This window comes from Cebus imitator, unplaced genomic scaffold (assembly GCF_001604975.1).
Source record: "Cebus imitator isolate Cc_AM_T3 unplaced genomic scaffold, Cebus_imitator-1.0 Scaffold149, whole genome shotgun sequence".
NCBI classification, from domain to species: Eukaryota; Metazoa; Chordata; class Mammalia; order Primates; family Cebidae; genus Cebus; species Cebus imitator.
The window spans coordinates 2707260-2719562 of NW_016107464.1; the positions used below are offsets into that span (position 1 = coordinate 2707260).

The following is a 12303-nucleotide window of genomic DNA, read 5'->3' on the forward strand; positions in this document are numbered from 1 at the left end:
GAACCCTCTCTTGGGATGGGGACCCCTTTCTGTTAACAAATTTACTGTGAAAAGGCTTCTCTACTAAAAATACAAAAATTAGCTGGGTGTATAAAAGTTATAACACAGCTGTCATTAAGATACCACAAACACCCCTGAAATTAATGGTTGTGCCAGATATGAAATTCTCTCGCCATGTACTTAATTACTTTTTCAAAGCTTATTATGTTCAATCACAACCACTGACTCCATTGATAGCAAAGACATGGCTAATTTTAAAACTTTAAGATTGGGGTTGACAGCAAAGAGACATGAGGGAATTTGGGGAGGTGATAAGACTGTTTTATCATTCATTGTGGTGGTGACTCCACATCTGTATACATTTATCAAAACTCACAGACCTATATGCTAAATACTTAACTTTACGTTAAGTATATCTTAATTTAAAAATGTTTAAAATATTGTATGAAGCCTTAAGATTCTAATTTTAAATATCAGTTTTTATAGAGATGCAAATGAACCTACACTTATACCTCTGCTGTGGGCAATGAGTACACAAAGCCATCACTTTTACAGAACCACTAAAATACCTCCCAAATGTGCACCAGGAAGCACATACAAGAGTATTTCCAGAAGCACTGCTTGTAATTAACGGTAAAAAAAACAGGAAACTACCCAAATGTCAAGCAAAAAGAAAAGGGATAAGCTGCAATATATTCATATAATGGAAAACTAAAAACAACAAGATAAATCAAGTATACAGGCAGATGCACTTAAATGAATTTCAAAAAAGTATACAATGCGTGACATCATTTATACTAAGTTCAGAAACAAGCAAAATTAAACAGTGTAACATCAAGAAGTATTTTATATTGGTAAAACCATATAGAAAAGCAAAAGGATACTGAACAGAGAAGTACCTGAGGCATAAGCATGGGATATTAACACGGAGGGTCATATGGGGGCTTTAAAAGTATTGCTAATGGCTGGTTTCTTACACTAGATGGTGTTTTACTATTATATAGGTGTCTGCTTTAATGTTTTATTATTATATAGGTGTCTGCTTTATATTTTCTAAATTGCACATATGAACTCTTTCACAAATTAAAACAAATTAAACTCTTTCACAAATTAAAGCATACAAAATTTAAAAAAAACAAATTTTGGCAATAAAAAAAGTATTTACTAGGAGCAATACAAAACAAGCAAATATGAGAAGCAAAATGTAGAAGTTTTTAATAAACAAGGACAATGACAGAATTGATAAATAATACAGATGACTGACAAAAAAAGCTCAAAAACAGGATGAGTTTGTTGATAAAGACTGGTGATAGAACAATAGTAAAAATCCAGGAAGAGTAGCAACACATTTTTTTCTCCTCTATGGCTACCTTACTAGCCACACACCCAACTCCTCATGCTTGGTGGGGGGGTTGGGGGGGATCAATTAATTTCTTTACTCCTAGAGAAGGCTGATGTCCTCAGAAAAGACAGGAATTTTACCTAAGATAAGGAAGCAGAGAGGGTGCCCGAAGAAAAAAATGAAAACATAGGTAAATCTGTTTAAAACAGATCATTCTAAAAAGAAGGAAAAGTAGAAATAATCGGGAGATAAGGAACCTGAGAAGAAAGCCAAGAAGAAATCATAACACATTAAGGGAATAACTTTGTGACGCTAGATGGCTAGATAAGTTACCACATGCAAAGGAAAACCTAAGTTTTTAAGGATAAGAAGCATAACTGGAACTAACAAATTATATCCTATTTAAAAGGTGTCAACTAGTTGAAGGTATCAGTTTCTCAACGGGGTTGAGAGAAAGATCTACTTAGCTTCAGCTTCATGTTGAACAGTGGTAGGGTGGTAACTGTAACTGGGCAAAGAAAACTTCTAGTTTCCCCCCCAAAGTTCACTGAGCACTTAAGGTTCAAAGAAAGACTTAAGTTAAATTTTTATTTAATAGTCTTAATTTAACAATACATTTCATCTTTCTGCAACACTCAAGTGTAACTGGCTCTAACTTTATTGTTCCGTTTTCACAACATGAGTTTAACTTTTGCATTTGAAATTAAAGTTTATATTGAGTTATTATCTGAAGACACAAAGGGAGCAATGAGAAAGTATCAAAAGAACCCTTCTTACTGGTGGCAGTAGTAAGAGTATTGAGTGAGTTTCTTCCACATATACATAGTAGACAAGATTCAGCTAAAGTTAGATTTGAGCCCCTTCTCTGCCAAATAATTAGATATGTGATGAGGCACCACACCGAGCTTTTCACAGCCTGTTTCCATATCTTAAAAACCATCAATGACTAGTTTATTGTGAGGGCTAAAAACAAAAAGAATCAATACATGCACAGCAGAGAATCTGGCACAAATTCCAAGAAGGAATACCATACTGAAGAGTCCTAGGATCACCAATCCCTCCAAATTTTTTATCTCCAACTTTATGTCTCACAAGCATTCACTTTCATACAAACAGAAAGTGAGCTGGCTCTATCCAAAAGTCCCACCCTTGATGATCAATTATTTCACTATCTCAGGTTTATACACATTGGCCCACAATCCTACCACTCAGAAGCAACTGTGTAACCTGACTTTTCTGGTAACAGTGTTACTGACATCCATCAGTAAAACATGCTTCTCTAGGAAGATGGATTGACAGTGTGGTACCCAATGATTTCTATGGGCAGGTCCCAGTAATTCTGTTAATAACCTAATGAGTTTTAATCCATTTACGCACCTTATTTTCATGTTACATTAAAAAAAAAAATTAACTCACATTTTCCCCCCACAGGTTAAAAAAAAAAAAAAAAAAAGACAAGTAACCATGTTTTCTCTCAGAAATATGTGTTACTATCAAACTCTGGGTGCCAAGCAAGTAGCTAGTGAACATCTTATATGCTTCCGTTTTTCCTTTCCCACACAACATCATATATTCTATACTATCTTCTACTTTGTTATAGAACTTGACCAATTAGGACAAGCGATTTAAGACCAAAAGATCAAAACACAAGAATATTAAGTAGTCAAATAATTAACAGTGGCTGAACAGCTCAAGAAGACAAACATTCATCAGAAAAGTTGGCTGAAAAAATATTAAAGTCCTCTAAGAAGAATTATTTATTTCCACATACAACAGAAAACAAGGAGACGATATTGCGTAATTTGTTTCAAGCCTTCTAGAAACACCCTAGAATGTGACTTTCAGCCCTATGTAGGGAAAGGGTAAATATATAAGAACCTGGAAGAAAGCTTTGAAGTGAGCATCCTCTTGAACGGTAGTGTTCTGATCACTTGGGAGGAGAGGGAACAGGCTCTGAAGTCTCACCCTTTCACAAATCACCTTGTTAGGATGGCCAGGTAGAGATGCTGAATTGGCCCCGGGAGATATCTGGGAAAAAGAGGAAGAAAAGGACAGTTCATGGCTAGCTGCACCAATGTGGAGAATCATGCCTATGAAGGATAGTCTGGATTTTCTAGGTATTTGATGATTCTGCTAGCAGAGACAGGAAAGAAATTAAAAATTAATTTTAAACATCAAAACATAAGGTTGGCAAAGGTTGCCTCTGGCAATGGATCTCTCTTACAAAAACTGTCTCAGGCAAAACAGCACAGCCCAAGAACACCATGTCCTTCCTGTTTCCCAAATACCTATTGGTAACTTTTTCTGCTGATGTTAGTTCTGAAATTCTAAAGGACAGACTTCATGCTAAGAAAACCAGAGGTCAAATTACATATCTTAAGTACAGAAAGATAAGTGTTTGCCTGGACCAAGATTAATATTTTTTCTCATTCTGTTTTTTAGTTAACCTTCCAAATAATCATGCAAAGGAAGATGACAGATTTTACAGTATTTGTGGCAAATTTTCTATAGCAATCATACGTTTGTGGAAATCACAGCTCTATTCAACACAAACCTAACGACCTTCCTATGGAATAAAGGACACAATCCTAAGCACAAAAGTAATGCCATGTTTTAAATGCTTTTTTAAAATGCTTAATTTGGCCAATGCAGTGGTTTACACCTGTAATCCCAGCTCTTTGGGATGTCAAAGTAGGAGGATCGCCCCAGTATCTACAAAAATTAGAAAACAAAAATAAATTTACAAATAAACGTTTGACTTGATCGTGGGTCAATCCCCTTAAATTCGCATGTAAATATACTTAATCTGTAACATTAAAAAATCATGAACATAATGTGTTCCACTGTGTTGTGACAGTGAATCCTTCTTGGGGGTTAAGGGTCTTGGCCCCTCTTGTCCCTACACTAAAAGTTATGTACTATAACGTGGTCTTCCTTTTAGAGTTTCATTGCCTCATTCGTTCACTCAGTCTTACATTTAAGTGTCTATTTGGTGACAGGCACTAAACCAAAAACAAAGGCATGGTTTTCTACTTTCAAGAAGTATATCCCATAAAAAAGAAAATAATAATGCATCACTGCATGAAGTAAGTATTATGATAACATTAGGCACTAGGTGCTATGGAGAAGTTACTGCCAAGAGAGAACAGTGCAGGCCGGGCGTGGTGGCTCACGCCTGTAATCCAAGCACTCTGGAGGCCGAGGTGGACCAATCACCCGAGGTCGGGAGTTCAAGACCAGCCTGACCAACATGCTGAAACCCCGTCTTAAAAATAAATAAATAAAAATAAAAATAATAAAAAGAGAGAGAGCAGCGTAGCCAGAAAACTGCAAAACATTCAATATGGCTAGATAAGGAAGCAGCCAGAAACTGATCATAAGATGGAATGCTAATTACATTAATATCCCTGCTGTTAATGTATTAATATCCCCAACTTCCTTAGCCTCTTTACAGTATTTTGTTCCTGGTTTGCTATAGGCCTGGTAAACAAATAACTGGGCCCACTGGTAAGAGTAAAAATACTTCCAAAGACTCACCTATAAGTAAAAAAACAAAACACTTGAGGACAGGAACTTTAGAATTCATTAGTTTTCTGTACAAAATGTTCTGGTCTCTATACTAGAAACATGAATGGGCTATCCTTTATCACTACGCAGAAGTATGCATTGCTGAATCAAGGTGTATTTACTGACTCCTACAAGCCAAGAATTAAATTAGGAAGGATATAGAGAGAGGCCAAATGCAGTGGCTCACATCTGTAATCTCAACCCTTTGAGAGGCCACAGTGGGAGAAGAGCTCAAGTACCCAAGCTCAAGACTAGCCTGGGCAACGTAGAGAAAACCCCATCTCTACCCGCCGCCCAAAAAAATAAAAAGTTAGCGTGGCATGGTGGCATAGGGGCATACTCCTATAGTCTTAGCTACTCAGGAGGTTAAGGCAGGAGGTTCACTTGAGCCCAGTACTTTGAGGTTACAGTGAGTCATGACTGCAATACTGTACTTCTGCCTGGGCAACACAGTGAGACAGTCTCTAAAAATAAGTAAATGAATTTACCTAATAAGATATAAAGATAAAACATGACTCCTACCCTCAAGAAACTTATTGTAATAATTTTTTTAAACCCAGATGTGAGCAGCCAACTATAGTATTTAAGTGCCATAAAACAGGCAAAAATTAGAACAGGAGTAACAGTTCTGAGTTAATCTAAAGAGTAAGGTTTCATAGAAAAAGGAATACTTCACATTCCTGACTCAATCTAAGGAGGGCCTTTGCCACTCTCTCAAAATGGTTTGTTTTTTTATATAGGAATCTTTTTGCATCCTCTTAAGCTTTTCATTTGCTCAATATGTATCCTTTACAGGACGTTTTCCTAAGGCCATCCTGCCTTCAACTAACATGCCCCAAAAAGTCTTACAAAATAGTTAATACAAGTAGCTGGCTGGGAAAAGACAAATAGAGATCATGTTTCTTCTCCTCCATTCCTCATTCCTTTGAAATCTTAAGATCTTGATGATCTACAAATGTAAAACTGGCAAATCTGGTCCCTGTGGCCATGATTTTCAAGCATATCCTCTCCTACTCACAATAGTTTCCTTTGGTCAGAAGCTCCAGTTGTCTATAAAAAAGGATGGACAAATATAATTGAGAAAAGCTATATTCAAATCCTGCAGTTAAAATAAGTCTGGGACAAAACCATAGATGGGCTTGATTAAAACCAGTTACAATTTTATTTTAATTCTAGGTAAAATAAAATCACACATACCTGCTGTGTGTGTGTGTGGAGGGGGGGGCAGGTGACATACACAGGTTGCCCCTCCAAGATTACCTCTGGTGTACATCTCCTATACAACCCCCTTCCCCAAGTGCGTAGGCACGGCTGTGAACATGATGTATTTCATTTCCATGATTAGGTTACATCAAATGACAAAGGGGGAGAGATGTTCAAATGTAATGAAGAGTCCAAGTCAGATGAATGTAAGTTAGAGATTATCCTGGGTGAGCCTGGGCCTGACTTAATAAAAGCAAGCAGAACTGAGTCCTTCCCGGGATAATCTTGCCAATTCTTCAGACTAAGCTGATGTGAGAAGGCATATGAAGGGTGCATGTGGCAGGGGGTTGTGGGCAGATTCCAGGGGCTGAGTGCAGTCACCAATTGACAGCCAGGAAGAAAATGGGGGACCTCAGTCTTATAATCACAAGAACCACATTCTACCAGTGAACCTGGAAGGAGACAAGGAAGAAATCACAGCTCCTGCAAGGTAAGATCCTGGAAAGGTGGTCCAGCAGCTAACCCATATGAGGACTCCTGATTCACGGAAATTGTGAGCTAATATTTGTGTTTCAAGCAAATGAATTTGTGGTAATTTGTTACACAAAACACAATGTGTATGTATATAACTCAAATAAAAATTGTGCCACACTGAAAGTTTTTTCTCCAGAATTTTGGCTACACTAATTTGATTACAAAAGATATAAAAATTAACACATTTTTATTTAGGCAGTATGGCAGGTTTTAAAGCCTCAATCTGGTAATAGCTAGCTTCATGCCAGAAACTGAACTGGGCTCTCTCAATCTTTATACACTGAACATCAGGTTTAACAAACTTGCTTAAAGTCAAACACTTCAGAAATATCAAAATCATAATTTGAGCTCAAGTCTATGGAATTCTAAGGTTCATACTCAACCCAGTAAATCACATTCTACTGTAAGGTAACATTCTTCTTTATAATCTAGTTTGATTAGTATCAACTATTCCACAAAGCCTATTTAAAACTATTTTTAGTACTTAAAAATAATAAACTTGTTTCCTGAAAACTGATACAATTTTATTTTTCTCAAGGCGCAACTGTTCAGCATTACAGATTTGGTTAACTTCAGCTTTCTCTGAGGATGCAACCTGTATTTAAAAAGTCCTGCCAAGGAAACATCCTGAGACCAGACTAAATCTGCAACTCCCCAAACTTCTTATGTTTAATGTCTATTTCCATATAACTGTATAACTACTTCATTCAACATAACTGAGAAAACCCTATTTCACAAGACTAACGTTCACAAAAAATAGTTTTAACCTTTTAAGCATCAACACTACTATTTTAGGACATCCTTTGTTTAATCGGGCCATTCTGTGTTTTGGTAACATAACTAACAATTTAACTTTTCTTGGAGACTGTAGGAATTATTAGTAATTATTGCACTAAAATTAGCACTTAGGACAAGACACTGCCCCAAAACTTTTTAAATTGCTTTTGATGACAGTATCCTTCTTCTTTCATTTCCTTTTTTTTTTTTTCCATGAAGGTGAGAGAGAAGATACAGGTACATGACGTCTAAGCCAGTATGACATAATGTACTTCTACAAAATAAGGTGGTGTTCACAAAGGCCCACAGAGCATTTTTCAGCATACCAACTGGTCGGTCAAAAGCACTAAAATCACAGTCTAATACAAAAGACGAAAACAAAACATAAGATGAGGAGTTAGGTCCTTAAGTGTCACCTCCAGCTGCAAGTCTGGGTATCTCTAAAATGAAGTCAAATCCCCAAACTCCAAATACTCTCACCAATTCCATGATGGCAACTGTTAATCTCTTTTAAGTAATTAGGTAGATTTTATTAATAGTGTAGAAAACAGGTATTATTTGAATCTGTAAACTGAAAAATTCTCAGGCTATACTCCAAAATATGAGAAAAGTCATATGCATGAATATAGTCACCACTATATTCACAGTAATGGCGATAATTTAATAAAAGTTAATCAGAAGTACCTAAATGTTTAACAAATAAATATTTGCTAAGTAAAATTATGGTACACACTTGCTTGAACTATTATGCAGCCATTAAAAAGTTAGCAACCAGCAGGGCGCAGTGGCTCACACCTGTAATTCCAGCACTTTGAGAGGCCGAGGTAGGCAGATCACAACGTCAAGAGATCAAGACCATCTTGGCCAAGAGAGTAGAAACCCTGCCTCTACTAAAAATACAAAAACTAGCAGGGCGTGGTGGCACATGCCTATAGTCCCAGGTACTCAGGAGGCTGAGTCAGGAGAATCACTTGAACCCAGGAGGCAGAGGTTGCAGTGAGCTGAGATCAAGCCACTGCACTCCAGCCTGGCGACAGAGCTAGGCTCCATCTCAAAAATAAATAAATAAAAAATAGCAACCAGAAACACTACTATGGGGAGCCGGGGGGGCATTATTTAAATATTACAATCATAAGGTGGGGTTAAATATACACAGGACTTCATAAACTCAAGAAAAAAAGTTATCTTGGAATATTTGGAAGAAAAACAAGAGAATTCCCTATAAAGATTAAAGAGTAGCCAAATCAATGAGACGAGTTGAGTATACCCTCAGGAAAACATGTATAATCTCATGTCCTGTTCAGCACAATGTCACTAACACCTAGAAGAGTACATGGCACATAGCAAGTATTCAACTATTTATTAAAAGAATAATCTTCCAAACTGCAAGCAAATGATCTAACAGCCTGCCTTTCTGATTTGTGTAACAAGTTTCTTAGAAATCTGGTTGGCAATGAGACAAGGTAAAAGCTTTGATCAAGGAAGAGATCTGATGCACTCACCTGCAAATCACCATTAAATGAAGTCAGTGGTTGCCCAGTAAGTCCACCCCATCCTACTGAGACGGGATAAATCACTAAGCTAATGCTTTGCTCCTTGCTGGGATTTTTCCTCCCTGTTCTGAGAATGAATCAGGCCCAAATATCGCCTTTCTTTTGAGAAGAGTTCTAAAACTGGGCCTAAAACAAATCTGTTTCTTTGCTTTTGTTTTCTGAGAGCAGAGTTCTCTGAAACGATTTTGATGGTGTGGAGCAGGGGCACTCAAAGGCCTGGATGGCATTCTTCAAAGCTGGTCCAAGAAAGGACCCTAGAAGCAGGAATGGGGCTGTGTCCCCTTGTAGTCGTGCAAAAAGGAGGCCTGGATGGGCACAGGGATCCTTGGGGGATGATAGAAGTGTTCACAAACTGGATTGATTATGGCTGCACAGTTCTGTAAATGTAACAAAAATAATCTAATTGGATGGAGTGAATTATAAGTGAAGTAAAATGTAACTCAATAATGCTCCTTTAATAAAAAAAATCAACAGCCTAGTTCTGGAAAACTGAGGTCCAAACACTGAATAGAACTGACCCTGAGAGATGTCACCACCCTTTAAGAACAAAGACAAAATTTCTAAGTCATTCATCTCTAAGTTTCAACAATTCTCGTTCACAAATGACACATGAAAAAGACTGAAAGGAATAAAAATAAAATCATTGTATCACTCACAACTGTCACTATTTGCTTTTCTAATTTAAAAATAATTATTTTATTTTGAGACAGAGCTTTGCTCTTGATGCCAAGGCTAGAATGATGCAGTGGCAGGATCCTAACTCACTGCAAACTCTGCCTCCAGGGTTCAAGCAATTCTCCCACCTCCACCTTCCGAGTAGCTGGGATTACAGGTGCCTGCCACCACACACAGCTAATTTTTTGTATTTTTAGTAGAGACAGGATTTTATCATGTTGGCCAGGCTGTTTTCGAACTCCTGACCTCAGGTAAGCCACCCACCTCGGCCTCCCACAATGCTTAGATGACAAGCGTGAGCCACCACACCTGACCTAAAAAATAATTTTGAAAAGCTAATAGGCAGTATTAGGAGAAAATCATTCAAGGACTCGTACTATGTGGGTGGGGATGTTCATTACTGCCCAGCACTGGGACAATCATTTCTAAAAAGAAATTACTGCTCCCATTCTTGAGTTCAGGCAAACAAAATGGACCCATGTCTTTCCCGGAGCATAGCAGAAACAGGGTCTGTGAAACTAGCCTAAGGCTCCCCTATTTCCTTTCCCCAGTCCACAGTCCCCTAAAGTGATTTAAAAAAAAAAAAAAAAAAAAAGAAGGAGGAAAAAAAACACATGCAACTGAGGAAATCCTCTACTCATTACAAAGAGAATGCAGAAATAAAGGTTAGGAAAAATAAGAGTTACCTATTTTAAATAAACTTTTCTTTCCCTCCCTTCCAAAATCTAGATTTGCCTACACCAAGATTTTTCTCCCCTCAAAGAAGTACATCTAAAATCATTTTACTTAGGCTGGTTACCTCTAAGAATTACAAAAATTTTACACACACACACACACTCTCTCTCTCACTCTCTTTCTCTCTCTCCCCCTCCAACACATACAAGCGCATACACATATAATTATTCATATAATAATTGTGGGTTTTACGATAGTTGGAAAAAAGAGGTATGATTGAGTTATGATTTTATTAAATAACAATCGTGATTCAAATATTGTTTGTCTGCCATATGCTGGATGCTGAGACTACAAAATGGGAAAAAGAAACAGTCCTGCCCTTAAAGCGACTCAGTCTAGTGAGGGACAATTATAACAGGATCTACATGAGGACAACAGGGCTCCATAACCTAGATATAGGTAAGAGGTAAATGTTCAGATCCTTAGAAAAGGGAAACATCTAAGACAGGCAGGCTCTGTGGCAAACACCTGTAGTCCCAGTTACTCAGGAGGTCAAGAAAGGAGGATCACCTGGAGCCAGAAGTTCAAGTCCAAAATGGACAACATAGCAACACTCCAGCTTCCGGGAAAACTAAAATTTAAAAAATTTAAAAATGAAAAGATGTAAGAGTTGGAAAAAGAAGAGACTGTGTACATGACCCCTCTTTTTCATCTGTGTATTCCAAATTTCTCTCATTTATATGGAGTTCAAGCATTAATGCTTTATCTCCTCTAGAGAAACGTCTTATTAGTTAACGTTTGCTGATGAATTAACTAGACAAGAACTCTACTGTTCAAATCCATGTTTACAATCTGTTTGCTCTTTCTAGAGAAAAGGCTGTGAGTTAAGTAGAATAAAACGGAGGTGACAACTTGTCTGACATGTTTTCTTAGCAGGAAAACAACCATGAAACTAGTAAGTAGACCCAGACACAATGCAAAAATCAAGGCTAATTAAGAACTACCTTTCCAGAAAGATGAATTACAAAACGGTGGTGGCCTGAACCAAACCAGAGGTAGTACAAACAGAGAAACAGGTGGAATAAACTGAAGACATAATCTTGACCAGTCATGTTTCCATAGTGATCAAGTACCTTATCATTTCAGAAACTTTTATCATAAGAATTTCTCACTCACACTTCCCACTCACAGCATCAAAAAAGAAAGACGTGATCAGAGAAAACAGCCTAGGAAGGTAACATGAATTAACTAAAAGCCTCATCCAATGCTGCTCACAGTGTAGATCTACACTCTACGTTTATGATGCTAACAGATTCAGTTATGTCCGACTATGCCATCTTGGTTACTCTTCATCAAAAATGAGGCTGTTTTAGTAGAGAAATTCTCAATACCCAGGGTAATACTTGAAAATTTAACTATAAAAACAGGATGGACATATAAAGCCTAACAGGTATGGAAATACGAACTTCCTTCTAGAATCACAGACGAAGTCAGAGAGGGAAAGCCACAGATTATTTAAGTCCAAGTTTTTTCATATTTTACAGATGAGGGTCTGAGGCCCACATGATCAATCTGTGGCAGAACTTATAGGCTCTAAGGCCTTCAAATCTCTTGGAAATAAGTCTTACAGAAATATTATAAAAATCAACTTAAAATTGAATGAACAGATGTATGATTAGGTTTTCAAAAGGTGAACTATACCAGTATATTTATAAACCCCGGAGAAAGGGGTATCTGCAGTGACACAATTCTCAGGTAAGCTTTCAGTCATAAATTTCATCTTTTTATTCCAAGTGTGTCCCAGCTCCCCTACACCTGATCTGACATCTGTATTTGGTTCTGTATTAGTACCTCTACAAAAGTTCTGTTTCTTCCATTAGATGGTGTTCCCTTTTTACTTTGATTCCAACTGTCCCTATAAAAGGGAATTTTTTTTAAAAGACTAGATACAAGGGTTGCTATTGAAAGATATTTATG

General features: G+C 37.3%; 1 protein-coding gene across 12 annotated transcripts in view; it reads right to left on the reverse strand.

The window, feature by feature from the left end:
- The window catches only part of RNF38 (ring finger protein 38), a 128947-nt gene that overhangs the window by 45837 nt on the left and 70807 nt on the right, over nt 1-12303 (reverse strand). For 5 of the 12 annotated variants that reach the window (XM_017543168.2, XM_017543167.2, XM_037743694.1 and 2 more), the window contains one exon: nt 3221-3370. The exons of 3 other annotated variants lie outside the window; for them this stretch is intronic. In XM_017543168.2, the coding sequence (XP_017398657.1) occupies nt 3221-3370 (150 nt within the window). Of the gene's footprint in view, nt 1-3220; nt 3371-4004; nt 4020-12303 lie in introns of those variants that run through there. 4 more of the 12 variants (XM_017543169.2, XM_017543182.2, XM_017543180.2 and 1 more) reach the window with 2 other exon arrangements.